This window comes from Sander vitreus, chromosome 21, assembly GCF_031162955.1.
Source record: "Sander vitreus isolate 19-12246 chromosome 21, sanVit1, whole genome shotgun sequence".
NCBI classification, from domain to species: Eukaryota; Metazoa; Chordata; class Actinopteri; order Perciformes; family Percidae; genus Sander; species Sander vitreus.
The window spans coordinates 4,172,362-4,198,990 of NC_135875.1; the positions used below are offsets into that span (position 1 = coordinate 4,172,362).

Sequence of the window (26,629 nt, forward strand, 5' to 3'; positions counted from 1 at the left end):
CAAAGGAGAGTGTGCGACATTTGGATGGAGTCAGGCGCACGACATCCTCTCCAGTAGTGCCGAAAAGGGCCACCAAAGGGTTAGGCTCTAGAGTAGTGTTAAGGATTTTGGACAGAGTTTGAAAGACCTCCCTCCAGAATTTTTCCAGACTAGGGCAAGTCAGAACATATGGATAAGTGAGGCTATATTCTACATGTGTCACAGCAGGGGTTCACCTCAGGATAGAATCGAGATAGTTTGGATTTGGATATATGGGCCCTATGTACGACTTTAAACTGCAGTAGATGGATATGGGCATAAAACCCTCTCTAATACACTTTCCAGCACACCAACATAATATTTGGAAAGACTTTTTACTTTAATATTTTTGTTGCTGGGCATTTTGTGCACATAGGGTTTTTTGTAATCAGCTGCCTGAGAGAGCTTCACGAGTGAACCAAAACTGTAAAGTTACAGGATGGAAAACCCAAACGATGAGCTGAAAGATGCTAAAACGCTTCGTCAAGCTGAGGGGAGCTCGGGTGATAATTATCTGGGGATCAGTATGAGCGACTTCGAGAGATATCGCTGTCAGCAGAATCCAACACATCTCTTTCCATCGGGCAAAACGATTGAAACGACTTTGTCTAGCTTGTTGTAAAATGGTCAAGTTATAGAGCGTTGGCATTCTGATGATGATGTATGTTCCTGTTACGTCCTATCGGGACGCATTACTGTTTATACTACAAAAGATATGTGGTGGAAGTGGTTTGGGTAATTGGATCACAATGCGTCTTGGTGGTTGTTTACACTTGTATTTAGCGCTGTCCACTTGTGATCTGATCACCCAAGATACATTTTTCTTTTTTTTATGATTAACAGTTTATTGGTTTTTCAGAAAATGTATACACACACACATATATCCATCAGAAAAATGAAGCAGTACACATACAACAAAATAGAATGAAAGGAAGACATAGCGCGACCATAGACAAAAACTAAACTATAAATACATTTTAGAAAATTATAAAAAAGTAAATAAAAAAAACTTAAAAAAAGGAAAACGAGACAGTGATGCACAGAGCCCTTGAGTTTACAACATTGCCTATATGTAGGTACAGTATTCTATCAAAATGTATCCATCAGTCATGTTTTATAGTTAAATGCTATGTTTATGAGCCGGAACACCATTAAATGTCCAAAGTGTACGAGTGATACTACCCATTTCAAGTTGTACTCCTCCACTTTGTCAAGCAACCTATAGGACAGTTGTTCAAGGGCAGCCAGCTGACCCAGAGTGGCACGCCACAAATCCAGTGCTGGTGCAGAGGGGGCTTTCCATTCTTTGACCAGAAGTTTCCGGCCTAACATGAGGACAGGCTGGGTCCAGTTAGAGAGTGAAGGGGTCAGGTCACTTAATGCAGAGGGGTCCCCCAAAATAAACAGACTAGGGGTGAACGGGATATTCTGGTCGACAATTTTCTCTACAATTGTATGTAGGGAAGACCAAAATGCCTGAATTTTTGGGCAACTCCAGAGCATGTGTACTAGGGCACCATTTTTGTCCCGACACCTCCAGCATTTGCCCAAAATACATTTTTACAACCAAGTATAGACGGTCTTAGATTGCTGGGATGCTATTATCCAGACAGACTGCATTATCTTTTATTTTTGTTTTTCTCATATTTTGTCTTAAAAATGTGTTGTAGACTTTGATCAATGTCAGTGCATTAAACAGCATTGTAATGGTAAAGTGGAAACTGTCGCGCCTGAAGTAATTTTTTGTGGTTGCTTTGTTTTGTTGAGGCCCAACGCAGAGCAGAATTAAATCATGCATGAGTTTCCAACCATATGTTCATGTAACTTGATTGGAAGTTGATTAAGTTTTATATGCTAATTTAAATCGAATGAAATGTTCCTAAAATATGAAAATGACAATATGATTGTACTGAGCTGATAGGTGTGCATGTCACTACATCCCACCAGTAACAGGATAGATGGAGGTTGCACAGAGTGCGCATACAGTACAGCACAGTGCACATGTCTATTCAAATACTGATGCTTGTTTGTCTCAATTAGCGTGTTCCTGTTCCAGGGTTCATAATAAGGCAATAAACTATTTTATTGCACTCCAGAGGATATTACCGTCCGCAGTTACCCACACCAGACTATCAGTCAGCGGAGATGTGATAGGCTGACAGGCTGCTCACAAACCAAGCACAGAGGCCAGTCAACAACATTCACCCGCAATCACATACCTGTAAGATACAGTAGCTAGTCCTGTCTTTGACATTATTGGAGGCCCAGGGTTATTCGGATTTATTACAACCTGGGTCTGATTTTTAAAAACATCGGTAAAAAGAAGTCCGACTGGTCAGACATCCAGGTCATCCATAGTTGGAAGAGAAAACAAACCAAACTCAAAAAGGGATTAAAGGGACTAAAAGTATTCTAGGTGGAAAATATCCATCACAGTTTACAGACAAAACTTCTGTTTCCACTTTGACTTAGTCTGTAAGTTTTCCAGTTCAATGAGAAATTATCATTACATTACATGTCATTTCACTGATGCTTTTATCCAAAGCGACTTACAATTGCTATATATGTCAGAGGTTGCACTCCTCTGGAACAACTAGTGGTTAAGTGTCTTGCTCAGGGACACATTGGTTGATGTATCACAGTGGGAATCAAACCCAGGTCCCCCACACCAAAGGCATGTGTGTCATATCCACTGCGCCATCACCACCCCAGTTTGCTCTCTTTCAGTTTTTCCTCCAAATGAAGTAGTTTAAATAATCTGGTTAAAGTTACGATGTGTTTACAACTGCTCATGTTTCTTGCACTGCTGGACATCGTTGTCAAGATATTAAAGGAGCAGTTTGGCATTTTGGGAAAAATGCTCATTAGCTTTCAGCTAGATCAGTACCACTCTCATATTTGTTGGCTAAATATGAAGCTACAGCCAGAAGACTGTTAGCTTTGCTTAGCAAAAAGGCTGGTCTGAAGGTAACAAAATATGCCCACTAGAACCTCTAAACCCGACTTATTCATTATATCTTGTTTGTTTAACCGAAACTGTGTTTTATGTGCTGGACTATTTCTTTGCTCTAAGCAGTTGCCAAGCAACCATCAAAAATAGTCCAGCACATAATCCTCTATAAAACGGTAAATCAAACAAGATGTAACGTGTTGATTAGAAACATTTAGAGAGTAGAATGTGTTACCTCTGGACAGAGCCAGGCTAGCTGTTTCCCCCTGTTTCCAGTCTTTGTGCTAAGCTAAGCTAGCCAACCTTCATATTTAACCAACATATATTAGAGTGGTCAATCTTCTCATTTAACCTCCCACCAGAAAACAAATAAGTGTATTCCCCAAAGATGTCTAAACTATTTCTTTAAGAATTTGACATCAACGTTGTGAATACATATCGGAAAAAAAAGTTTTCTTTCTAAGGTTAATTTTGTGAACCAGAAAACATGCTGTACTGTAATTTGTCCACTTTTATACTTAATCTAGTAGTACTACTACTCTACTCATTTTTGTCAAAGCTGTTTTTGCAGCACTGCAGTGTTGGACCTAATGTGTCCGTAAGTGGCTCACTGTTTGGCAAATTACCTCAAAAAGAAATGATGAAGACTTGTGGTCCCAATGCCACAATAAGCTTTTAAGCCTTCATAACCACTTCTTGTTCCTTTATACTAGCTTGCATGGAAAACATAGCTGCTGTGTAGCTACCGCAGCTCCCTGCAGAATCGGAAACTCTGGCTGCGAGAGAGAGAGAGAGAGAAGGTTTTTTCTCTCTCTCTCTCTCTCTCTCTCTCTCTCTCTCTCGCTCTCTCTCTCTCTTTCTTCAGCACTGCTCAGGGCTTAAAGCATGAAGAGTGATCTAACGATGCACTGAAGTAGGTTACCAGCCCGCATCAGAGCAGGAGAACAAATTCTGCTGGAATGAAAATGTTGTACAGCTCAATCAAGACACCCGAACCGCGCTCCTCAAACAGTAATCAGGTGCACTGATGTTATCGATTGCGCAGTAGCATTGGTGGCTAGGAAAAAGACGGATGACTTATTTGTATTTGTAAATGAGGGAGAAGGAACCATTCTTGAATGAGTTGCTGCTGTCGGTCTGGCAGTAGCTATGAATGTGTTGCCAGTTTTTCGACGGCCTCGCCAGCCTGGGCAAAGACAAGCAGGTCATGTCTGAGGAGGGAGAGAAACCAAAGACAGATGCTACTTTTTACTCGTATCATTACATGTTCAGTGTGCACAGCGAGGAAATGTCACTGTTTAAATGGTAAAACACACTTTGATAAAATTCTTGCAGGAGAAGGGAAAGAGAAAGGGTAGTGAAAGAGAGAGAGAGTGTGTGAAGAAGAGACAGCTGCTGAGGTCAGCTGAGACGTGAGGCTGTGGATCCTCTCCCCCTCTCCCCGCGCTGTCTGGACCCTCCATGAGTGACAGCGGGAGAGATTTAGACAGGATGTGAAATACTGAGTGGGATGGAGAGACTGACAGCAGACAGGAAAACTGATAGAAGGCATAAGGTAAAAAAGACAGCTGATTTATTTGGCCTTTTACCGTCGTTTGGTTTGCTTTTGGGAAGCAGGTGCAGTCTGCTGCAGCGCCGTTTGAGTAACTCTGGGTTAAGTGCTTTGTTTAAAGGCAACTCAATGGTTTTCTTGAGATTCAAGCTACAAGCCCGCAAGCTGCTGCTGCCCACAGAGTGCAAGGGAGGAAGACTGAGAGGACTGACGAGGCAGAGAGGCAGTGAACAGAAATCAACACTGTAACAACTCCTGTAACAGGCTGTCCTCTCGATGCAGGTTGTTTTGGGTTTCGCAGTCAAAGGTTAGCTCCACTTCCTCCTCCAACCGGCTCGCTGATGTTCCTTTATGTCTTCCCTCGTGATTAAAGTCACGGCTCGCCAATATGTCCACCCTGATGGCGCATGTCGAAAGACAGACACTGGTCTTGAGGGAGGGACGGTTTTCTTCGGTCACAGCAGCACCCATTAAACTTTTATTACGTTTTTAAATTTAGCAAAGGGCATGCAACGCAGAAGAAAAGCAGGAGGACGAGGTTGTCAATTGTACAACAAGAAATACACTGGTACAGTTCATTACACAGAGGTTTAGACGCATTCATTTTAATAGTTAATGCGCCTAAACGTTTGTGTGCTGAAACAACAACAACAGAAGGAATAGAAAGAAGTAGAGCATTAAACAATGTCTGTTTTCTGAGGGTTGTAGGAAGTGGTTTAGGTGGATGATGAGCATGCAAAGTGCAGGACTATGGTTCACTATCCGGTGCCTTGGACGGGGGTGCCAACATTACTTTGATAAAGGTTAGGGAACGACTGTGGTCCCAATGAAACACTGATAAAGTAAACACGTCCTGTCTCGTGCTTGAAGTCACTTTTTGACCTACTCCCCCCCAGCAATGTGTTCACCGCTGGGTGGGGAAAGTGAAAGAGCAGATCTTGTCCCTCCCTCATTACCACCACTGAGGTGCCCTTAACCTCCAGTTAACCTCCAGTTAACCTCCCTCCAGTGGAGCTGCTCAGTGGCCAGCAGGTCAGACTGTGGTTGTACTGGGCAGCTTCCAGGTATGAATGTGGAACTGCGACATGTGACAGGTCGTCGTTGCAAATGAGAAGTTGTTCTCAATCGACTTACCTGGATAAATAAAAAAAATATAAAGCTCTACAAACTCATTAGCTTATTAGCTTGGTTTTTCATGGGACAAAATGTTCATGGTTTATTCAAAAGACATTTTCGTACCATCGACTCCTGTCTCAGGAGGAGGTTAAATAAAAGTAAATGATCCAACACACACAGCTAATAAGCTACGATACTTTTTCTGGCTCCCCGTCCCGTCTTGTGTAACTGAGCTCTGAATCTTTTGTTTTGATTTCAGACTTAAAATCAGTCCGATCAATACAAGTCTGTGATTGACAGAGTGATCAAATCCCCCGTCACACTCCTGTAGCTCACGTTGTCCCAGTTACTCCTCTCAAGTCAATAATTCCATTGGGGCGATTTCTCTTGGGGACACGCGTCATCAATTTGTCTTGTAAGCAAAGGTTTCTGTCAGACGCTCAATTTTCTGAGTTGACTCCTTTTTTTCTTTTTCTTTTTGCTGCTTCCCCTTTTTGTTATGGTTTGGCTTTTGTTTATTTTTCTGGGAGTAATCGTTGAAAGGAATTTGAAGATTTGGATCCATGTCCATTTTAGGGCACTTAAAGTGTTCTTTTTATAGATTTGCTGCAGAGGTCATGTTTGGTCGCTTTTTAAATTTGATTTTGGGGTGGGAATAGTTTCACTGAATGCAGAGAAGATTTGTGTCCTGCATTGTTAGCAGTAGTCGGCCCTTTTTGCATGTTGAATTGGCAGCGGCCCCCCGTCGGTGAGAGAAACCTCTTGGCTGTTCAGCTTAAGCGAATCAGTGCACAAGAACAAAAACAGAAGTGAGGAAATCAAGCAAACTGATGATTTTATTTTCATTGAGCTCATTAGCAGAAACGGTTGTTTTTCTTATTGTTCGCTAGCGCACGGTAAATATCATTTGTTGTCAATGTGGTAGCTGGCTAACTAGCGTCTTGAGTCCATCCTGTCAGCCTTCCGGTTTCCCTTTTTGAATGACGAATACAGACTACCGCCACATGCTGGTGTGGAGAGTTATTTCCTCACACGTAGGTGCAGAACATACGTGCTAGTTGGCCGCTGGCTGTAGTCTTTGCTATGTGTTCATGTGCATCTTTTTGGCCCAGACACAGGCGATGTGAGGCGACGCAACAGTCAGCCTTCGTCGCCGGTAGTTGTTTTATGTCGGTTTGGTGCGGCCTTTAGACATGAAACTGACTCTGATCTCTCCCAACATGTTGAACTATTCCTTTAATTCACAGCGTTGCTGAATACACACATCTTTTCACACTGCCCCTGTGCTGCCCATTTTTTGTTTCATGTTTCTTTCTCCTCTCACTTTACCCGTCTCTCCCACAAGACTAGCACTGAATACTAATTTGCCATTGCGAGTATGTTAAAAAAAAAAAAAAAGCATGCATGTGTGCGTAACCTCGCCTGCATATATGTGTGTGTGTGTGTGTGTGTGTGTGTGTGTGTGTGTGTGTGTGTGTGTGTGTGTGTGTGTGGAAGAGGCAGCCTGTGATTTGCTAGCAATGACTGAGAGAGGGAGGGAGGGAGGTACGCATTGAAGAAGCAAAGGCAGAGGGAGGCAGAGAGAGCGAGCACCGTCCCTATCAGCTTCGTTTTTCGCTCCGCGATTCAGGCAGCCAGCTCTCCTTTCCTCTCCGCCTCCTCCTCCGCAGCAGCAAAAGCAGCAGCAGCAGCAGGGAGAAGGGAAGCAAGAGGAGCGCTGGATTGGACGAAAAAAAGATTGCAACAGATAGATAAACCAGACATCCACATTCTTCACACAGCAGAAGAGGAAGGCATGAAGAGCAGCAGGAGGGCTGCATTTTTTTCCCCTCAAACCCGCCAAACGTACGATGCGAAGAGACTAAAACCAAAGAGTCTGAGAGAAAATACTGACTGAGACAAGTGGATCACAGAGGAGGGGGTAAACAGTCACAGCAGACCTCCACACATGGACAGAGAGCAGCAGGAAGAAATTAGATAATCTGACAATCAGCACTGTGACTGTAAAACTGATGGTATCCATTTTACAGCAACAGGAACATGCAGTGCTAAATCTCTGCTTCTTCTCCATCTGCCTCTTTTTTCTTTAATTTATATCGTATTTTTGGGCTTGTGACGAAATCCGCCTTGCTCTTTGGATTCCCGTCTCTGAAGTCCGAAGGCGGCTGTCCTCCCCTCCCACCCCTCTGTACCTCCCTCTATTGTGCGTGTGTGATTTTTTTTTTTTTAGTCTGTGTGTTTGTGTTCATATGTGCATAAAGAGCTTATTGTAGGCCTGTGTGTGTTTTTTACCTCTTGATTTCCGCATTTTGCACCCATCTGTTTCACGCTGGTTGTCCGTTCACACCTCTGCTTTTCATACCATCTGTGAAAGTGTGAGCTTTTGTCCCTCTGTGTGTGCCCGTGCAAGTGTCTACCTGCGAGTGCAGGTTTAAGCATTCATCTCTGTAGTGTGTTGTCCCTGGCTTTCTCTAAAAGGGGGCAGCTGGACAGGTGTCACCTTTGGGTAACTTGGCAGAGGCTCGTATCCTGCTGAGAGTGTGCGTTCACTCACCTCTACGTCACCTGGACAAATTACACATTTACCTGCAGTTTATTTTCCATTTAAACTTCATAGACTGAGCGCTCACATTGGAAGAAAAGTGCTGGATGTATTGTCACCTGAGGAAGAAAGTCTCGCCTTCCTGATTTGCAGCAAAGGAGTCATTTCTGTACATGTATAATACATGGCTTCCTTATCAATAATTCAGTGTCATGTGGGCTCCCCGGTGTTGCCTGGTGGGCGTTGATCAAGACACTCAGGGGCGCGACTGTTGGGGTTTGACGCATGCTGATAGCCGCTGACAGCAGCCTGATAATGTGTTGCCTCTCTATGCGGTCTCCGCTGATTCCTGGCTGCTTTCAGTAACAGCTGAATTCACTTCCAGCTGTCTGTTGGCACATCCACATCAACTGGACAGCATCCAGATCAGACGATCATTTCACACTTTGGATCAACTTATTTTTAGCAGGACTTAATAATAAAGACTGAATCATTTGGACAGATTTTTTAATGTCCAGTGTTTTTTGCACCGTTGTCTCTGAGCATGATCGGTGTTAACAGCCTGCACTCTGCGGGGCGCCTACGCTCACGCTCTCTTTGCACCGTGCGCTACGGAAGGGACTTTCGGATGATGGACCCGTTTCGCTGTCCCAGAACCCCACGCTCACGTTCACTCAAACCCCTGGTGTTTCCAGACCTGCTGGGAAAGGCTCAGGACGGACAGAATCACCCGCAGGCCAGAAAGAGGAGGAAGGTACCGAAAAACTGTTGGTTATTTCCTGTTACTTTTACTTTTACAAGTCATTCAGACACATTGTTATTCATCACAAAAGTGCTGCTTAGCCACATCTTCAAAACTAAATCCCCAAAAGACAGAGATTAATAATGTTTTCCTACTTTATTTCATGAAATGTGTCATGATAAATGATTTCTTACCCCAGATAACATGGAATAATAGCTCATAATAGCTGGTGGATTGCTTATTTCAGCCACGTTTAACTCATCATCCTCACACAACAAGCCATTATTGCACTATTAATTCTGAAACTAGTATTGTATTATGGATTTACCATCCATTTGTAAGATGTTTTTATACATCCACTCACATATGGATAGTAGAGCGTTTGATGAAGGAGGTTGGTCAGCTGCCAGCATATTGTGTCAAGCCACCAATCAAGGCTAATGGCTCTCATTTGCTGGCACTCGGTGACGTTTATGAAGCAAGTAGGTGAAGGTGACGAACATCCATCCTTGTCTCAATGAGCCTCCAGACTGAATGAGTCTGACTCTGAGTTATACTCCACCTCAATCAATCTACCTTTTTTTTATATACTTACCTCCCTTTTTAGTCTTCTGTCTTTAAATCCACAGAGTTCCTCTGCTGTTGATAAAATCACCTTTAACACAGTTTCACTTAGACTAAATCTGTCCCATGTTGGCTAGGGTAGAATATAGGAATATATACATAGTTATACATTAACCCCATGGAAAAACTTCTCATGAAAAAAGATGGTAAGTTGCACCACAATTAAAAATGTCATTATTACTGAATCTTTGGACAGAAAGAGGTATTTATACTGATTTAACTGTCTAAAGACATTTATCAAGCACAAATGCCAAACAATTCTAGCTTTGTTCGTCTTATGTGATAATAAACTGAATATCGTTTAAGTTTGGAAGTGTTTGTTGGACAAAACAAGCAATTCAAAAGAATTGTTCACCCAAAAACAATATAAATTGTATGTAGTACTCACCTTCCTTGGCTCTCTATGGTCCCACAATTATTTTTCTATCAAATGGCGTGAAGGAGAGCATACAGCAACAAAAGTCCGAACCAAAGACATTAAAAAAGGTTCTAGAACATCCAAACACAATTATTGCTACTAAACAAAGCATTTTCGAGTTATCCTCCCGTGAAGTGATTTGGTTTTCATATTATATAAACACTGTTTGGTTGTAGGGTAAATGCCTTCTAGCCACAGCTCCAAGTTTAGTTTTATTGCCAAATCTTTTGAAAATGAAGCCATTTTCTTCCCTCACACATAATGAACCTCTGTAGACAGAATATGTTGCTGTTGTGGCACATCATTAAACATTTGAAATCAGCCGACTCTGGTAAGCTCAGCTGTATTTCTTGTCTGTGATTATTAAAATGTATGAGCACATTTTAGTTTGAGACACAGTTTAATTGCTAAGACTTTTACAGTACAGCGTTTGTGGAAACCATAGATCGTTAATATTCATGGAAGTATTTCTGAGTAAGCCCAGAAAACTCTGGAAATGAACCTGATTAGGCACGCTGAATCAAAACCCCATTATAAATCCAATTTCATTTGACTAAAAGTCACAATACAACAAAATCATATTCATAATAGGTTGGAAGTCTAAAACAGCAGAATCCAAGTGAAGACCATTAGCAGCAGTTCTTTAATCAAAGGAATGTAATGGGAAAGGATCGATTTTAGCTGGGAGTGACATTTCTTCCCCCACACATGGCAATTATAGTCACGCTGGGAGTGAACGTATGATGTCAGTCTACAAGGGATTCAGAGGTGAATGAGGTGGGAATGAAGTGCCTTTAAGTGTCCTCTCCATCACCTCTGCTGTCACTGCTGTCTGTCAGCTGCACCCACTGCCTCCATCTGTGTCTTTAACGCTTCAGGTCTCATGGCTCCATGCTGTCTGCTCTGTAAAGTGTCCACAGGGCTGGATCGTTGCTACGGATTTTGAGGAAGTTGAAGCCAAAATGTGCTGCGTTTCTGAAGCCTTTCAGAGCAGAGATCACCCGCTCCTTCAATAAAACTCTCTTTTATTCTCCCTGCTGCTTTTTTTTTTTTTTTGATTCTCATGATTATGAAAGTAAAATAGTTTTTTTTCTCCCGGGAGTGTAAACAAGGACCCGAAAAAAAAAATGCTTAAAAAAAAACTGGTGGAAAGAAGCGAAAGAGTGTCCAATCACAAACGAGTTGGAATAGATTTGGATTTTTTTTAACATCAAGATAGCCCAGAAAAAGTGTGTAGAAATTAGGCAGACATGCAGAAACGCCCAATACTTTTTCAGCGATATACGTAGCGAACTTCGTGGTGATGCGACAACAATTTGCCTTTTACTCAAAGCGAGTTATCCGATTACAGTAATCCAGTATGTCTGGTTTTATTAGGCCAATGCTGCAAATCATTGACATTGACATTACATTGCTTCATGACATTATTGGATTTGTATTGGAGTTTTGCTTTGATTCATCAGGTATTTAATTAGATTTGTCTAAAACTGACACTCCTGTCAGGTGATTTTATCCATTAAACAGTTCCTCAATTGATTTTGTAGAAAATATTACTATATCGTGATCTATCAACTACAAATTTGAAGTACTTGTACTTAACTTAAGTATTTCCATTTTATTTATTTTATACTTCTACCCCAATACTTTGATTTGCAAATATAACACTTTTCACTCCACATTTATTGGACTGCTAATGATCATATTATAAAATATAATAAAGTATTATATATTAAACAACCGAGCAGTACATAAGGTAGCTAAAAAACTAGCTAAACATTAACCGACCACATTTTAAAAGGATCCATTCTGCATAATGAGTCCTTTTTTGGTACTTAAGTACATGTTGGTGTTAATATGAATGTTTGAATGTAATACTTTATATATAGTTGAGTCTTTTTACATGTAATATTGCAGCTTTTACTGAAGTAACAGATCATCTGACACTGCTCCAGGTGCAACTAATGGATGTTTTCATTGATTATTTTGTCGATTAATTGAATCGATCATTTAGTCTATCAAATTAAATGTTGAAAAATGTCCATCGCAACTTCCTATGGCCCAAAGGGACGTCTGACCAACAGTCCAAAACAGTAGTAAGTTGTATGGATTTTTGTCATTTATAATAACGTTAAACTGAGGAAAGCTGCAAATCTTTAGTTGATAAAGACATCCTTCTTCTTGACTAGTCAGTCAGTCAGTCAGTCAGTCAGTCAGTCAGTCAGTCAGTCAATCAATCAATCAACTAATTGATCAGCACTACAGCATTGAGAGGAATGTGTAAACTCAGCTGTGTGTTTTCACTAATGTCTTTGTCATGTTTAAATTTTTATAGTTACGTTTTTTTGTGTTCATGTTCTTCAGCGGTAACTTAATTTTGCTTCATGCCGATCGATGCGTTTCCTAAATTATTTATCGGGCCGATCGATTTGCTCATCTGTCCGTCGAAAGGCCAGGTGCTCGGCGGATAATGGCTTTGTAACTGATGTTGTGGTGGTTGGACTGATTGGATGATTGATGGATTGTTTTGGCAAAATAAAATGAGTTAGGCAAAGAGCAGTTTGAGCAGTGTGAGAAGGAATGACATTTCTCTGAGTACAATTTATTGAATGAAGCTGGCTTGCTTACTGTGCAGCTTCCACAGAAACCCACAATGGACCTGCCCACCCCTCCTGTACTATGTGATCAAATCGCCAACAGCTGAACATAGCTGCTGTTGACTGAAAATGTGATTTTCTTGTTTTCCTTTGCAGGCTCTCTACAACTCAATCAAGAACCAGAAGCTGCAATGGACGCTGTAAGTCATTTCATGTTGATATTATTCACCTTAAACTACATTTATGTTTTTTACTCTTCCTCTGTGACTCTGTTTCTGTCCTTCCTTCCTCGTCAATGATTAACTGAAACTCATTTAAACACACGCATTGTCCTGAAGGAAAGGAAACATTAAGGGATATTGATTAACTTGTTAGCATCCTCTTTAATGATGTGAGTGTTGTCTGGCATGTGAAGGAAACATTAGTGTGTCAAGGGTTGCTATTCTGGATCACAGTTGCAGAGTGCCTTGGAGATGCCAATTAAGTCACTAGCTTTCCAAGCTTTGTTGCCATAGTTACAGCACCATGGATACGACTCCATGGCTACCGCATTGCTCTTTCCTCCCTGTGTCTCTCAGCAGCAAACACACATGGTAGCAGAGAGATATAATGTACGTACTAATGTACACAGGAGATATATTTGTATGTGCGTATGCTTCTGTACATGTGAAAATGGAGGGGGAAAAAAACAGACAATGACTAAGAGAGAGAGACTCATTTTAAATGGCTCTTTACCTGCATCTTGTACAAAGGTGTGACCACAGCCTCCCACTACCTCTCCAAAAATAGCTGCAGCAGCGCTCCCGAAGCAGCCGAATAAAAGTGGTCAGAGGAAGAGGAGCAGATCGAGGAGGAGATCCACAGAGAGGCAGGCAATCAGTTCAAACATCTCTGCTGACATATGGACAGCTATTTAAACACTGCCACGGCATAAGAGGCCACGCACGGGTAGAAAAGATGCCGTTTTTAGACACGTAAACACCACCGAGCAAAGAGAGAATCCACCTCCAAACAAAATTAATTACAGATTTACAGATTCAGCCCACAGCAGTCTGGTTTTTTTCTAGCTTTGGCAGCAGGGAGTTGCACATGTTCATTTTTAATATTTCAGCTGGCCGAGATCATTGACATAGAGTGAAATCTGTCTCTGCCTATGAAAACCCTATTTGGAAGCAGAGCACAGTGTCACTTCTGCCACCACTTTCACACCCTACTGGCTTAGTTGATACATATTTCATCACACAGAGGAACATTTTTTCACTTGCTAACTTACTTGACTGAGGTCCCAACACACGGACTGACACCCTGTGACAATGCACTTCAGCTGTGTATCAATTCTGAGGCTGCAAATGCTGCTTTTGTTTGTCCTCCTGCACGTCTTGCTTGGAAGTGTTTGCCACGTTTTGTGCGTTTGCAATTTGCACATTGTAATCACAGCACAAGAAAGTGTGTATTCTGTAGAGCTGTGCAATGATTAATTTTGACGCGATTTCGGCTCCTGACGATCAAAAAAACAATGTGATTGAGAAAAACAATTTAATAAGTCAACTGTTATTTTGTCTTGGTGTTCTAAATGACGCACGCACTTTCGCACCTCCCGAAGGCTAAACTCATGCAGCCAACATTTGAATATATTATTTATTTTAAGGGGGATTCAAAAAGTTCAACAGGAAAAGTAAATTTCACAGTTCAAGGTGTTTTCACTGTTGATTTGTTTAACTGTTTCACTGTTCCTTTAAATTCAATAAATGCATCGTTCCAAAAGTCACTTTTTCCATAATCTAGCAGCCCTATATTCTATTTTATTCAGAAACAGGTTCATTGCCAAGTAGCTTTTTTTTACATACAAGGAATTTGTCTTGGTATGCTGGTGCATAACGAAAAAAAGTATTGCAAATCATCAACATAAATGATAATGGGCAACAAAACAATATAAAATAAGGCACTAAAGGGAGAAATAAACAGAAGATGAGAACTAAATTATATTTACAAAGAAGATATTCAGTTACATAGATATCAGTGTAATATGAGTGTTTTAAATTATAGTGCATTTCTATTCTATATATAGACCAGCACGGCATTGATTTACACATTTACTTTCATATTGAGGCTTAAAAATAAATAAAATAAAACACATATATATATATATATATATATAGTATAGTGAAAGGCCTGTGATATAGGTGTGATTTTCAGACAGTAAAACAAAGTGTGTGCTGTGATTACATGATTACATATTGTATATGTGCATCTCATTACAGATGGGTGTGTGTGTGTGTGTGTGTGTGTGTCTGTGTGTGTGTGTGTGTGTGGGCATGCAGTGTTTTAATTCAACGCAGAACAGGGCGATGGATGTTATTTCACACCCCCACAGAGAAAAGACACGGGCACTCTCAACGGTGCAGTTAGATGCACCCACATGTTCTTCACTCGCATACACACACACACACACACACACACACACACACACACACACAGATACAAATACAGACATATACAGTACACACATGCTTCCTCATTCAGGAGCGGGGGTGGAGAGCAGAGGGAGAGAGGTGGTGGCTGTGGGCATTGTGCACTGAAAGAGAGACACAACAGGTCACAGATACAGGGAGATCTGTGCATAGAAACTAGGGGAACCACTGTGTACCTCATCATACGATACATGGCTCACGATACAGCAATTCTGCGATAATCAATGTATTGCTTGACAATCCTATAATGATACATTACGATACCGGTCTAACTATGAATACAAAATGCCTGTTAAAAGGTTAAGTGCAGGTTTTCTCTCTGTAAATTAACATTACACAATTATATAGCAACTAGCGGTCCAGACTTTGGACTTAAATACCTCATATTATGCTCATTTTCAGGTTCATAATACATTTTCAAAAAGCACCATATTTGCTGCAGCTCCTCTTTTCACCCTGTGTGTTGAGCTCTCTGTTTTAGGAGTTTTAGGAGTCGCACATGCGCAGTACCTAGATCAGCACTACTAGCCAGTCAGAAGCATGGGGGCGTGTCACGCTAGCAGCTAGTCGAGCATTATAATGTGTGTTACAAAGTGACGTAAAGTGACAAACGTTTGTCACAAGAGTGAAGGTTGGACTACAATAGAGCTGTTTGGAGCAGTTTGTGAACAGTTTTCTCTGTTGAAGATGGTAAGTCCCTTTGGGGTGGACTTTGGGCTTTTTCACTTTGTAAACCTATAACATGCAAAGATATATAACACAATAAAGGAAAGGCAAAAAGCCAAAAAGCATAATATGAGTACTTTAAACGTGGCTTGGGTCGATTATGCAAGCAGCTCATAACGACCCACAATTAGGTTTCTTGTTAGGCGGCGACCTCTCGTGGCTGTGGTAGTTATCGCGAGAGCAAATGAGGAAGTGAGGTGACAAAATATGAAGGCACCGAATTCTGTAAGGGGGAAGGTTGGGGTGGTTTTTGGGTCAAACAAACACAGGACTTTCACTCAGGAGGGTTTGTGTTCCGTGTGAAACCAAAAGTCAACTTTCATTTAAAAATTTCACCGGTTTTACGGGCCTTAGTCCGTGACACAGTGAAGTCTGGGACGTCACGTTAAGTCCTCATTTTGGTAGTTTTACGTGACTCTTTTGAAGTATTTTTATGTTACGTTAAATAGAACGGTCACATGATTAAATCGCCACCATGCTGCAGTGAATAGAACGGCCGTATGTGTCGTTTTAGGGGTCTTTGGAAATCAACCTATAATTTTGGTATGAGAATGAGTTGCAAAAATCAGGCATGCTCTTTGCATTTATATCCCCAAAAAAAACTATCCAGTCTAATAAAACACTAGAAGGTGTATCAAATCTCTTCATATTAGATTATAAATTAGCATCCTTTTTAAAAATAAGTCCTTCTCAGGATGATGTAAAGGTGAAACTGCAGCCTCTGTGCTGTGTATAAAATGACTGTCCTCTTTCAGTTGACTGTTGTTTTGTCAGAGTCACAGGTGAATCACAGCAGCTCTGTTCATTGGTTTACTGATGCTGCAACATCAGCACAAAGATCCCAGCATGCACTTCTTTTAACTGGCCAACTTCTTCGTCTGTGATTTCTTCATATTGCATCAACACACTTTTCCTTCCCTGTTTACTCTCCTTCCATGTTTACTCTCCTTCCATGTTTACTCTCCTTCCCTGTTTCCTCTCCTCCCTGTTTCATCTCCTCCCTGTTTCATCTCCTTTCCTCTCTTTCCCTGTTTCCTCTCCTCCCTGTTTCCTCTCCTCCCTGTTTCCTCTCCTCCCTGTTTCATCTCCTCCCTGTTTCATCTCCTTTTCTGTTTACTCTCCTTCCCTGTTTCTGTCCTTCCCTGTTTCTGTCCTTCCGTGTTTCCTCTCCTTCCCTGTTTACTCTCCTTCCCTGTTTCATCTCCTTTCCTCTCTTTCCCTGTTTCCTCTCCTCCCTGTTTCCTCTCCTTCCCTGTTTCCTCTACTCCGCTGTTTCCTCTCCTTCCCTGTTTCCTCTCCTTCCCTGTTTCCTCTCCTCCCTGTTTCCTCTCCTTCCTTGTTTCCTCTCCTTCCCTGTTTCCTCTCCTTTCCTCTCCTTCCCTGTTTCCTCTCCTCCCTGTTTCCTCTCCTTCTCTGTTTCCTCACCTTGTTTCCTCTCCTTCCCTGTTTCATCTCCTTCCCTGTTTCCTCTCCTCCCTGTTTCCTCTCCTTCCCTCTTTCCTCTCCTTCCCTGTTTACTCTCCTCCCTGTTTCATCTCCTTCCCTGTTTACTCTCCTTCCCTGTTTCCTCTCCTCCCTGTTTCCTCTCCTTCCCTGTTTCCTCTCCTTCCCTGTTTACTCTCCTCCCTGTTTCATCTCCTTCCCTGTTTCATCTCCTTCCCTGTTTACTCTCCTTCCCTGTTTCCTCTCCCTCCCTGTTTCCTCTCCCTCCCTGTTTCTGTCCTTCCGTGTTTCCTCTCCTTCCCTGTTTCCTCTCCTCCCTGTTTCCTCTCCTCCCTGTTTCCTCTCCTCCCTGTTTCCTCTCCTCCCTGTTTCCTCTCCTCCCTGTTTCCTCTCCTTCCCTCTTTCCTCTCCTTCCCTGTTTCCTCTCCTCCGCTGTTTCCTCTCCTCCGCTGTTTCCTCTCCTCCGCTGTTTCCTCTCCTCCCTGTTTCCTCTCCTCCTTGTTTCCTCTCCTTCCCTGTTTCCTCTCCTTTCCTCTCCTTCCCTGTTTCCTCTCCTTCCCTGTTTCCTCTCCTTCTCTGTTTCCTCTCCTTGTTTCCTCTCCTTCTCTGTTTCCTCTCCTTCCCTGTTTCATCTCCTCCCTGTTTCCTCTCCTCCCTGTTTCCTCTCCTTCCCTGTTTCCTCTCCTTCCCTGTTTCATCTCCTTCCCTGTTTACTCTCCTTCCCTGTTTCCTCTCCCTCCCTGTTTCCTCTCCCTCCCTGTTTCCTCTCCTTCCCTGTTTCCTTTCCCTCCCTGTTTCCTCTTCCTCCCTGTTTCCTCTCCTTTCCTGTTTCCTCTCCTTTCCTTATTTAATTTCCCCGTGCAGGATTAATAAAGTCTTCTTCTTCTTTCTTTCCTTTTTTTCAAATGTTATTTTTTTCCATTTCTCTGTTTCATTCCATTTGTTTCTTTTCATTTCCCTTTCCTTCCTTTCTGATATTTTTCTTTTCTTTCTTTTTCTCTTATCTCCACACTCCTCTCCCCTCTTTTCCTTTAATTTCAAATTTGCCAATTAATTGCCCTTACATTTCTTGCTTTTCTTTTCCTTACCTGTATTTTTTCTCTTTTCTTTTCCCTTCATTACTTTTCATTCCTGTGGTTTTATTTCCTTTCTTTTCCTCTACTTTCCTTTCCATTTTGTTCTCCTTTCTTTTCTTTCCTCGGCTTTTCTTTCCTCTTTTTTTCCTTTCCTTTAAGTTTTCCTTCCCTGTCTTTTCCTCTTCTCTCATTTCCTTTAGTTTCTTTTTGTTTCCCATTTTTTCTCTCTTTCTTTATTTTTTCATTTCCTTTCTTTTAATTTCTTTTAATTTCTTTTCTTAACCTCTTCTTTAAGTTCCTTTTTCCTTTACTTTCTTTTGTTTTCCTCTCTTCTTACCTCTTCCCACCCTCTTCTCACTTATATTATTGCAAATCTGCCATCTGAGAAGGATCAGCTTTGTCTTTTCTCTCTCTCCCCCTCCTCTGTCCCTGTCTCCTCACTTCTTTATCTCCCTCCTCCATCCATCCATCCTCCCCCCTCACTTTGTCTCTGTGTAGAATGGGATTCAGGCAGGCCAGCAGTTACCAGGCAACAGGCTACATGCTCATTGGCTCCGTCTCTGCCTCCCGTTTCTCTCTCTGGCTCCTGCACGGGGTTAACTGCTGTTATGTTCTGTTGGTTACTCATAGCGTGGTCTCGGGGGGGTTCGGCATCCAGCCATTTTTCTATTTTCGGGCTGAACTTTTGCATGGGTGTCGCCTGGTGAGGTAACAAGTGGAATTGCCATGTTACTTCACCGGACGGATGCAAAGACACTCGCTGTTGTTGCCTAAAGCATCTATCATCTCCTAATGTGACAAATCCCTTTAAAAACACCAAAAGAAGGCATACGGTGCATTGTGAGAGGTTATTTAGACGAGAAAGGGATTAGCACTGCTGTAGTCATGGGTACAGCACCGCTACATAATGTCTGTCTTTCAAACACAATATATACAATACTGTAATATATATTTATATAATAATCTGTATTTGTACTAATGAACAGAAGTTTATAATTATTTTAACAAACAGATGAAAATAAACGTGAATGGGTAGACAAATAATAAAGATATTACATTTTAAAGAATGGTAGTAAAACAGAAATAGAATGAATACAAAATGAAAAAGGGGCTAATAGACAAGAATATATAGTAAGATGAAAATAAAACAAAAAAATGGTAATAAAATAATAAATAAAAAAATATAAAGAATCTAGTAGACAAGAATGTAAGATGAAAACAAAATGTAATGGGCTAAGAAACACAGATTACAACACAATTCTTTCATCATCTAAACAAAAATATAAAGGCACTTTGGAAAAAGTCGAACATTATCAACTTGACTTGTTTTGACAGACTTGTTTGTGTGAAATCGAGACACACACACACACACACACACACACACACACACACACACACACACACACACACACACACACACACGGAGCTCAGCAGCTCATCAGCTCATCAGAATCCTCATTTACAAAGATGGCTCCCCGAAGCCCGTTTCTAATGAGTGATGTGCACAGAAACTTTAACAACTCTCAGCCTGAAAACCTAAATTAAATTTAGAGCTATGTCAGCGCTCTGTAAATACTTCTTTAAAGTTAGAATGAAAGAATATGTCATGTTATTACAACTCAGGTAAGAAGCATTTCACTGCAGAGACTGTATGCTGTAAGAGAGAACCAATAAAACATCAGCCACATGAAAAACAGGAGTATAGGTTCAGAAACCAGCACATTCCCAGGGATTTAAAAACAAAGTCATGTACAGCGTATTACTGCACCATCAGAGAGATCAGGACTCATACCTGGTCTACTTCACGAGAACTACAGAGTCAGACTAACAGGGGAAAAGGAAGACAACAAAATTCAAAAAGAAAGAAAATGTAGAAAGAAATTTGGATTCAAAGGACAAAAACAACACAACATCTGAAACCAAACCCCATTTAAAAAAAAAAGGTATAAATAATATAATCCCAGTCCAGCAAAATGGGACCAACCTACAATTTAGTCCAGCAGTAAAACAATATCATGTTCAAGTTGGTATTTTCTAAGATACAGTTAAAACAAAGTCTCAAATAACATGAACCAAAAAGACAAAAGCAAACAGCCAAGCAAGAAAAAAAGATAAATCAAATAAAATATCAGTACAAATATTGTTTATACTAATATTATTGTTTCCTTAAAGTGCTCATATTATGCTTTTTGGCTTTTTCCATTTCCTTTATTGTGTTATATATCTTTTTTGTGCATGTTATAGGTTTACAAAGTGAAAAAGCCCAAAGTCCACCCCAAAGGGACTTACCATCTCCAACAGAAAACACTGTTCACAAACTGCTCCAAACAGCTCTACTGTAGTCCAGCCTTTAACCTTTTAGCCTGTAACACACGTTATAATGCTCGCCTAGCTGCTAGCGTGGCACGCCCTCATACTCTGCTTCTGACTGGCTAGTAGTCCTTACCTAGGTACTGTCAGGGCACGCCCTCATACTCTGCTTCTGACTGGCTAGTAGTCCTTACCTAGGTACTGTCAGGGCACGCCCTCATACTCTGCTTCTGACTGGCTAGTAGTCCTTACCTAGGTACTGTCAGGGCACGCCCTCATACTCTGCTTCTGACTGGCTAGTAGTCCTTACCTATGTACTGCGCATGTACAACTCCCAACAAAGATGGAATAAAAGTGCGATGCCTCACTCTGTAGCTAAAACGGAGAGCTCAACACACAGGGCGAAAAGAGGAGCTGCAGCAATGTGCAGTACAACAAATATACAGACTGAGATTGTCTGTTGTATCACTGCGCTATAAGGTATGGTTAGCATCATTAATCCTTCCTCTGTGAGTCTGTAGAGCCTCCATTTTTTTTGTTGCAAGGAAGAAAAGTCTTTCTCACCTCTATGAGGCTTCAAGAGGAGGAAGAGTAACCCCCCCCCCCTCCCCAGGGTACAGATGCCCCTGTTTTTCACCTCAAAGCTGGAACAAGATAGGTGGTGTCACTCTTTAGTTGTGGTACTTTTTGATCAAGCAGAGAGGAGAGAGCAGGAAAACACACAATTATAACTTTGAAGGCAGCTTCATTCACTCAGTTAATCCCCTAGATACATGATGCTTTGTAAATGTCTCTGCTCTGCCAAGACAGCAGCAGCAGCAGCACGTTGCATATTACTCATGTGTTCTTTATGAAATGAAAAGTTTCCCAGTAAGTGTGTGTGTAATCTCTGCACCTCTTGTCCTGTGCTGTAACGAGCACAGAGTGAGAGGCAAACGGACAAGATGAATGATGTGTTTGCTCGCGTTGCTAATGAGACATGACACGTAAGTGTTGATTACCATGTTGTTGTTTTTTTAAATTTCTTTTCTTTATTTTGTCTCCATAGTGACGAGGAAGAGCTGCGGAAGTCGTTTTCGGAGCTCGGAGACAGCCTGTGTGACTCCTCTGCCTCCAGATCGGTGAAGGGGGAGGGCAGCAGCGAGAAGCCCCTGCCGGACGAGCCGTCCGGATCGCTGCTGTACAAGAACGGATTCCTCGTCCGCAAAGTCCACGCAGACTCGGACGGCAAGAGAAGTACGAAGCCTCAGACCCTTTTCTTTTACATTGTTCCATTTCGAGTTTCCAAATTCAGTTGTTATTTCCTCGGAAACAGCAAAACAATCTCAGCTCAAGGTCCATTTAGTAGATGTTTAGGAGCCTCACATGATCATCATCAGTTGAGAGAGTTAACATTATCCATCGTCCCATCCAAAAATGAAGGTAAAAATAAAATAGCATAATCCCAGTTTAGAAAAACGGGACCAACCTACAATTTACTCCAGCTTTGATGTCATCATAAACTTTCTATTTTCAAAATTATAATAAAAACAATTTTCAAGTTTCAAAGTGCTTTAAAAAAAGAAAAAAAAAGAAGGGTGGGGCGGCCTCTAGCTCACCCAGTAGAGTGTGCGCCCCACGTAGGCCAAGTCCTAGAGCAGCAGATAACGTTCGCTCAGTTGGTTTTATCCATCTTCTTTTAGCTAAAATGCTATTCTCCAATAATGTAAAGCGTATACTGTACGGTGTGTTACCACTTCTCAGTTTCTACTGTGTCAGAATATAGACACATCTGGATTACTGCAGTGGCATCTCACTTTAAAACCTGGGCATAAAACTGGGTGGCATTTGTAGGATTATGACTTAGTGTCTTATCTTAGTGTCCAGCGCAGCGCAAAGCCAGACGCAAGTGTCTAAAATAGGGCCCTTAGTGTCCTTCTTTCCACATTTGTTTCACTTCTGTTCTCAGTGTTTATGCTGTTTGTCAAAGTGCAAAATGTAAAGAACCTAACAGCATGATATAAAACAGCATGATATTGTATCAATGTATATAACCACAGGTCTACTATTAACACTTTCCTCCTCCTCGCAGCACCAAGAGGGAAGAGAGGCTGGAAGACCTTCTATGTGATCCTAAAAGGGCTAATTCTCTATCTACAGAAAGTAAGTCGCTCACTTTATTACTGAGTATATTTAAAGTGTGGTAAATATTTGTGGCAGTAAAAAAAAAAAAAAAAAAGGCTGCGTGAGAAGCAATCTGTAACATCTACTACTTAATATTCATTATTCCACCTTATAACAGGTGACTGCAGCTCCAAAAACATTCTGTTTAACCTTGGCAATATGGCATTAACACATTTGTAACCGAAGGTGAATCTTTATGCCTGCAGTGGAGATCCAAAAAGGTTCCTTTGTATCAGGGCACCTTCTTACACATAATCCCCGAAATGCTTTACTTTACTTTTAAATCTGTCTATCCAAGGGAGCCACTTTAGTGAACCCATTTCCTGTTTACATGTCTAAAAGTGCTACGACGGCTATGTCCTGACTTTGGGGTGGGGCAACCTCTGCCAGCATAACAGGCCACTGTGGCTCAACAAAAAAAATACAACCTCAGTTTGAGAAATGAGCCTCTAGTGACACCCTAGTTTTGTTTTCTTGGGCTGGATATCGAACCTCAGTACATTTTTGGTACCGACTAAAATGTGTCCGTATCAAACTGTCGAGTACTGACAAGTTGAGATCAAATGTCTGGTCAGAGTTTATTGTTGACTTGATCTTGGATCAGATTGCTCCTGAATAAATCAAAATGCTGCCAATTTTAGACGGTATTTTGTCTAGCAGGCAAATATCATTTAACGACTTATTTTCTTTCAGATGTTGTTTCTTTTGTTAAATTAAAAGGGGTTTTGTAGGAAATACTTATGTACAGTATATTCTTCAACGTAAGGTATGAAAAAAGGGATGGTTTTGTTATTTTTACTGCAACTAAGGAATTGTACCAGCAGTAGTTTCGAAAAGATTTCAAACAATGCCCACTTTATAATAAATTAACCTGTCATTTAAGAAAGACTTTTCTTTTTTTAAGATCATTTTTTGGGCATTTTTAGGCCTTTATTTCCACAGGACAGCTGTAGAAATGAAAAGGGAGAGCGGGGGGGAATGACATGCAGCAAAGGGCCGCAGGTCGGAGTCGAACGCACGGCTGCTGCATTGAGGAGTAACCTCCTGTGCCTGCTCTACCAACTGAGCTAACCCGGCCACTTTGAAAAGACTTTTCTAAGTTTGTTTTGCTGTTATGATTATTTAGTTTGTCTCACCTCCAGTCATGGAAATTCAGGGAACTTTATATTTTTATCATGGAGGCATTTTCATTTCTCAGTGTTGTGTCAAAACATAAAGTAGGGTATCAGAAAAAGCTATGGTTTTGGTATATGGTACAGAAACTATCATTGATAGGCTGCGCTGATGTTCTTCAGTCCACCACCGGATCTGTTTAGATCAGTTGTTTTCAGATGGGCTGCTTCCAATGCGGTGCTGTGTTTTTTTTTCAGCTCTTTAACTCTAATAAGTGTTAGGACCCCTCAGTGTTAATCATAGCATTCATTTCTTATTTATAACTGCCATGCCAGGGGGAGTACAGGCCTGAAAAACAGCTATCTGAGGAGGATCTGAAGAACGCCGTGTCCATCCACCACTCTCTGGCCATGAAAGCTTCAGACTACAGCAAGAGGCCCAACGTCTTTTACCTGCGCACTGCTGACTGGAGGGTGTACCTCTTCCAGGCACCGTGAGTCCTGATTTATGTTCCTCACTGAGCTCAAATGATGTGTAGAGAATTATACACATACTGCACAGTTATCCACACCACAGCATCTGCAGCAGACCTTAAAATCCAATCATATGAACCATATCCAATGTGAAAAAAACTAAACTTTAATCATACGCTGCAGAGATGGACCCTTGTCTTATTTTCTGTCTGCTTGAGCCATGTTTATTTTTCTGTACAAACTACAGGATGTGGTCAAAAGTGTGTGGCACCCTTTTTGTTCTAGAGCAGGTTTTTAAGGTTTGGGCTCGCTCTTAATGCTACAGCGGACATTATTGCTACATTGTACATTAATGCTACAGCATACCATCAGTAGTTTTTAGGAATTGGGTCATGATTTTTGAATCAAGTCATTCAATTATTTTTTTTAAATCAAATAGTTTATGCTGTTTTTACTGCCGCCTAGTAATAGTGCCGTTAGAAATGGCGGTAAAATGTGTGTGGCACATTCAGTTTGGCTCTTTCAGAGTATGTAAGCGAAGTGGAGCGGTGAGAATGTACGCACAGATCTTCAAAGAATGGTCGAAGAGTGAATATCTACAGTATTTTGGCTTGAAATACCCATCCCCATAGTGCGTTTACATGCACTCAAGTTACCAGGTTACTGTAAATCTGTGTATACATGCAGCACATCAGTAATCAGCCTTCTGCCTCACAGAGGGCGATTTCCCTCACAGCGCAAATGTGTCTGAATTTAACAAGTAGTCAAACATTCAGTGGGGGAAACTGACTTATTAAGACAGTTTGAGTCAGAGTTTGGATAGAATCATTTCAAAATCTATATTTAAACTATCTTTCCTTTCATCCACACACTCCACTGTTAACTGCAGTCTTGTTAAAGGCTGATCAGTAGCCTGGTTACTCGTAAACAAGGGCAAGAACAGGGGAGAACAGGTTTCTCTAATCCTCTCTAATTTACCCCGAATTACAGTACATGTAGTTTAAGAAATCAGCTAGCAACCCAGTTATTTAAGTGCATGTAAACACACTTTTAGACAATAGTGTTCTTCCAGCTTTGTGGCAGCAGTTTCGTGAATATCCTCTCCTGTTTCATCTTGACAGTAACCCCTGTGTACAAAGCCAGCTCCATAAAGCAGCTCGGTGGCCCAATGGTTAGCACTGTGGCTTCACAGCAAAAAGGTACCGGGTTGGAACCCTGGTCGCCCCGGCCTTTCTCTGTGGAGTTTGCATGTTCTCCCCGGGTGCTCTGGTTTCCCCCACCACTAAAAACATGTTCCTCTCCCTCTCTACCAAGCTGAGGTGTGGTGAGCGTCTGGCGTCGTAAGGCTGCCGTGCATCACCCAGGTGGCTTTGAGTGTCTATGATAAAGCGCTGCATAAATGCAATGAATTATTACAAATAAATTGTTTTCCCAGTTTGGTGTGGATGAATGTGACTGGTCTGCACAGAGCTCTGACCTCAACCCCATCCAACACCTTTGATGTGGCGATTATGAGAGAGCAGGGACATGCACAGGTATGGGCTTTTGTTGCCCGGGCAACAGCCCTTTTGCCCTGATTGGCTTAGCTGCTCCTATGGTGAAAGAGCCTAAATAAACTTTTTTTTTTTTGCTCTTGTGGTTGCGTCAATACGATAATACGCCCATCATTAATAAAGTTAAATCAAAATAAATTTCACCCAATCTTGCCCTCAGCGATGCCCTCTGACCCCAGTCACGTGACTTTGTTTATATTCTCACACATGGAGCACCGCATATGAAAGAGGAAAAGCCTCTTTTTTCACCTTTTTAAAGTTATGGAGATTATGACAAATGCCCTGTGAATAGTAACCAAAAAAAATCCACTTGAGCTTCAACTTGTAACGTTGCATCACGTTGCGCAGCATTGCCTTATATTAACATAAAATGCTACGTTATCAACCAAAGCTAATGACGTAGCTACGTTACATCCGTTACATTAGTGTGCGTTCTGTAGAGAAGAGAGAGCTTCAGGGATGGGATGGTTTGGGCTCTTGAATCATGCTAGCTTATACGTTGTTTACAGTCAATATGTTACATGACTTTTCAACCAACAATCAGATGTGACGTTAGTGAAAGTCACCTTATTTTGTTATGAGATGATAAATTAATGTCCCAATTGGTTAACGTAATAAACTTTGCATTTCAAAAAAATGTATAGCCTAATGTTAGTTTTGTGTGCTTAAGTATGCCTTCACAACAAAGATGACTAAAGAGCTGCAATTTTGCAGAGCTGGATTAAAACTGCCAGCAGGCCAGCTG

At 41.4% G+C, this 26,629-nt stretch overlaps 1 protein-coding gene across 3 annotated transcripts in view; it reads left to right on the plus strand.

Annotated features, from left to right (window-relative positions):
- LOC144536755 (PH and SEC7 domain-containing protein 1-like) overlaps window positions 1–26,629 on the plus strand; it is a 79,908-nt gene that overhangs the window by 43,695 nt on the left and 9,584 nt on the right. For 2 of the 3 annotated variants that reach the window (XM_078280019.1, XM_078280021.1), the window contains 4 exons: window positions 12,713–12,756; window positions 21,631–21,818; window positions 22,654–22,724; window positions 24,194–24,351. In XM_078280019.1, coding sequence (XP_078136145.1) covers window positions 12,713–12,756; window positions 21,631–21,818; window positions 22,654–22,724; window positions 24,194–24,351 — 461 coding nt within the window. Of the gene's footprint in view, window positions 1–7,177; window positions 8,933–12,712; window positions 12,757–21,630; window positions 21,819–22,653; window positions 22,725–24,193; window positions 24,352–26,629 lie in introns of those variants that run through there. The other variant, XM_078280022.1, reaches the window with a different exon arrangement.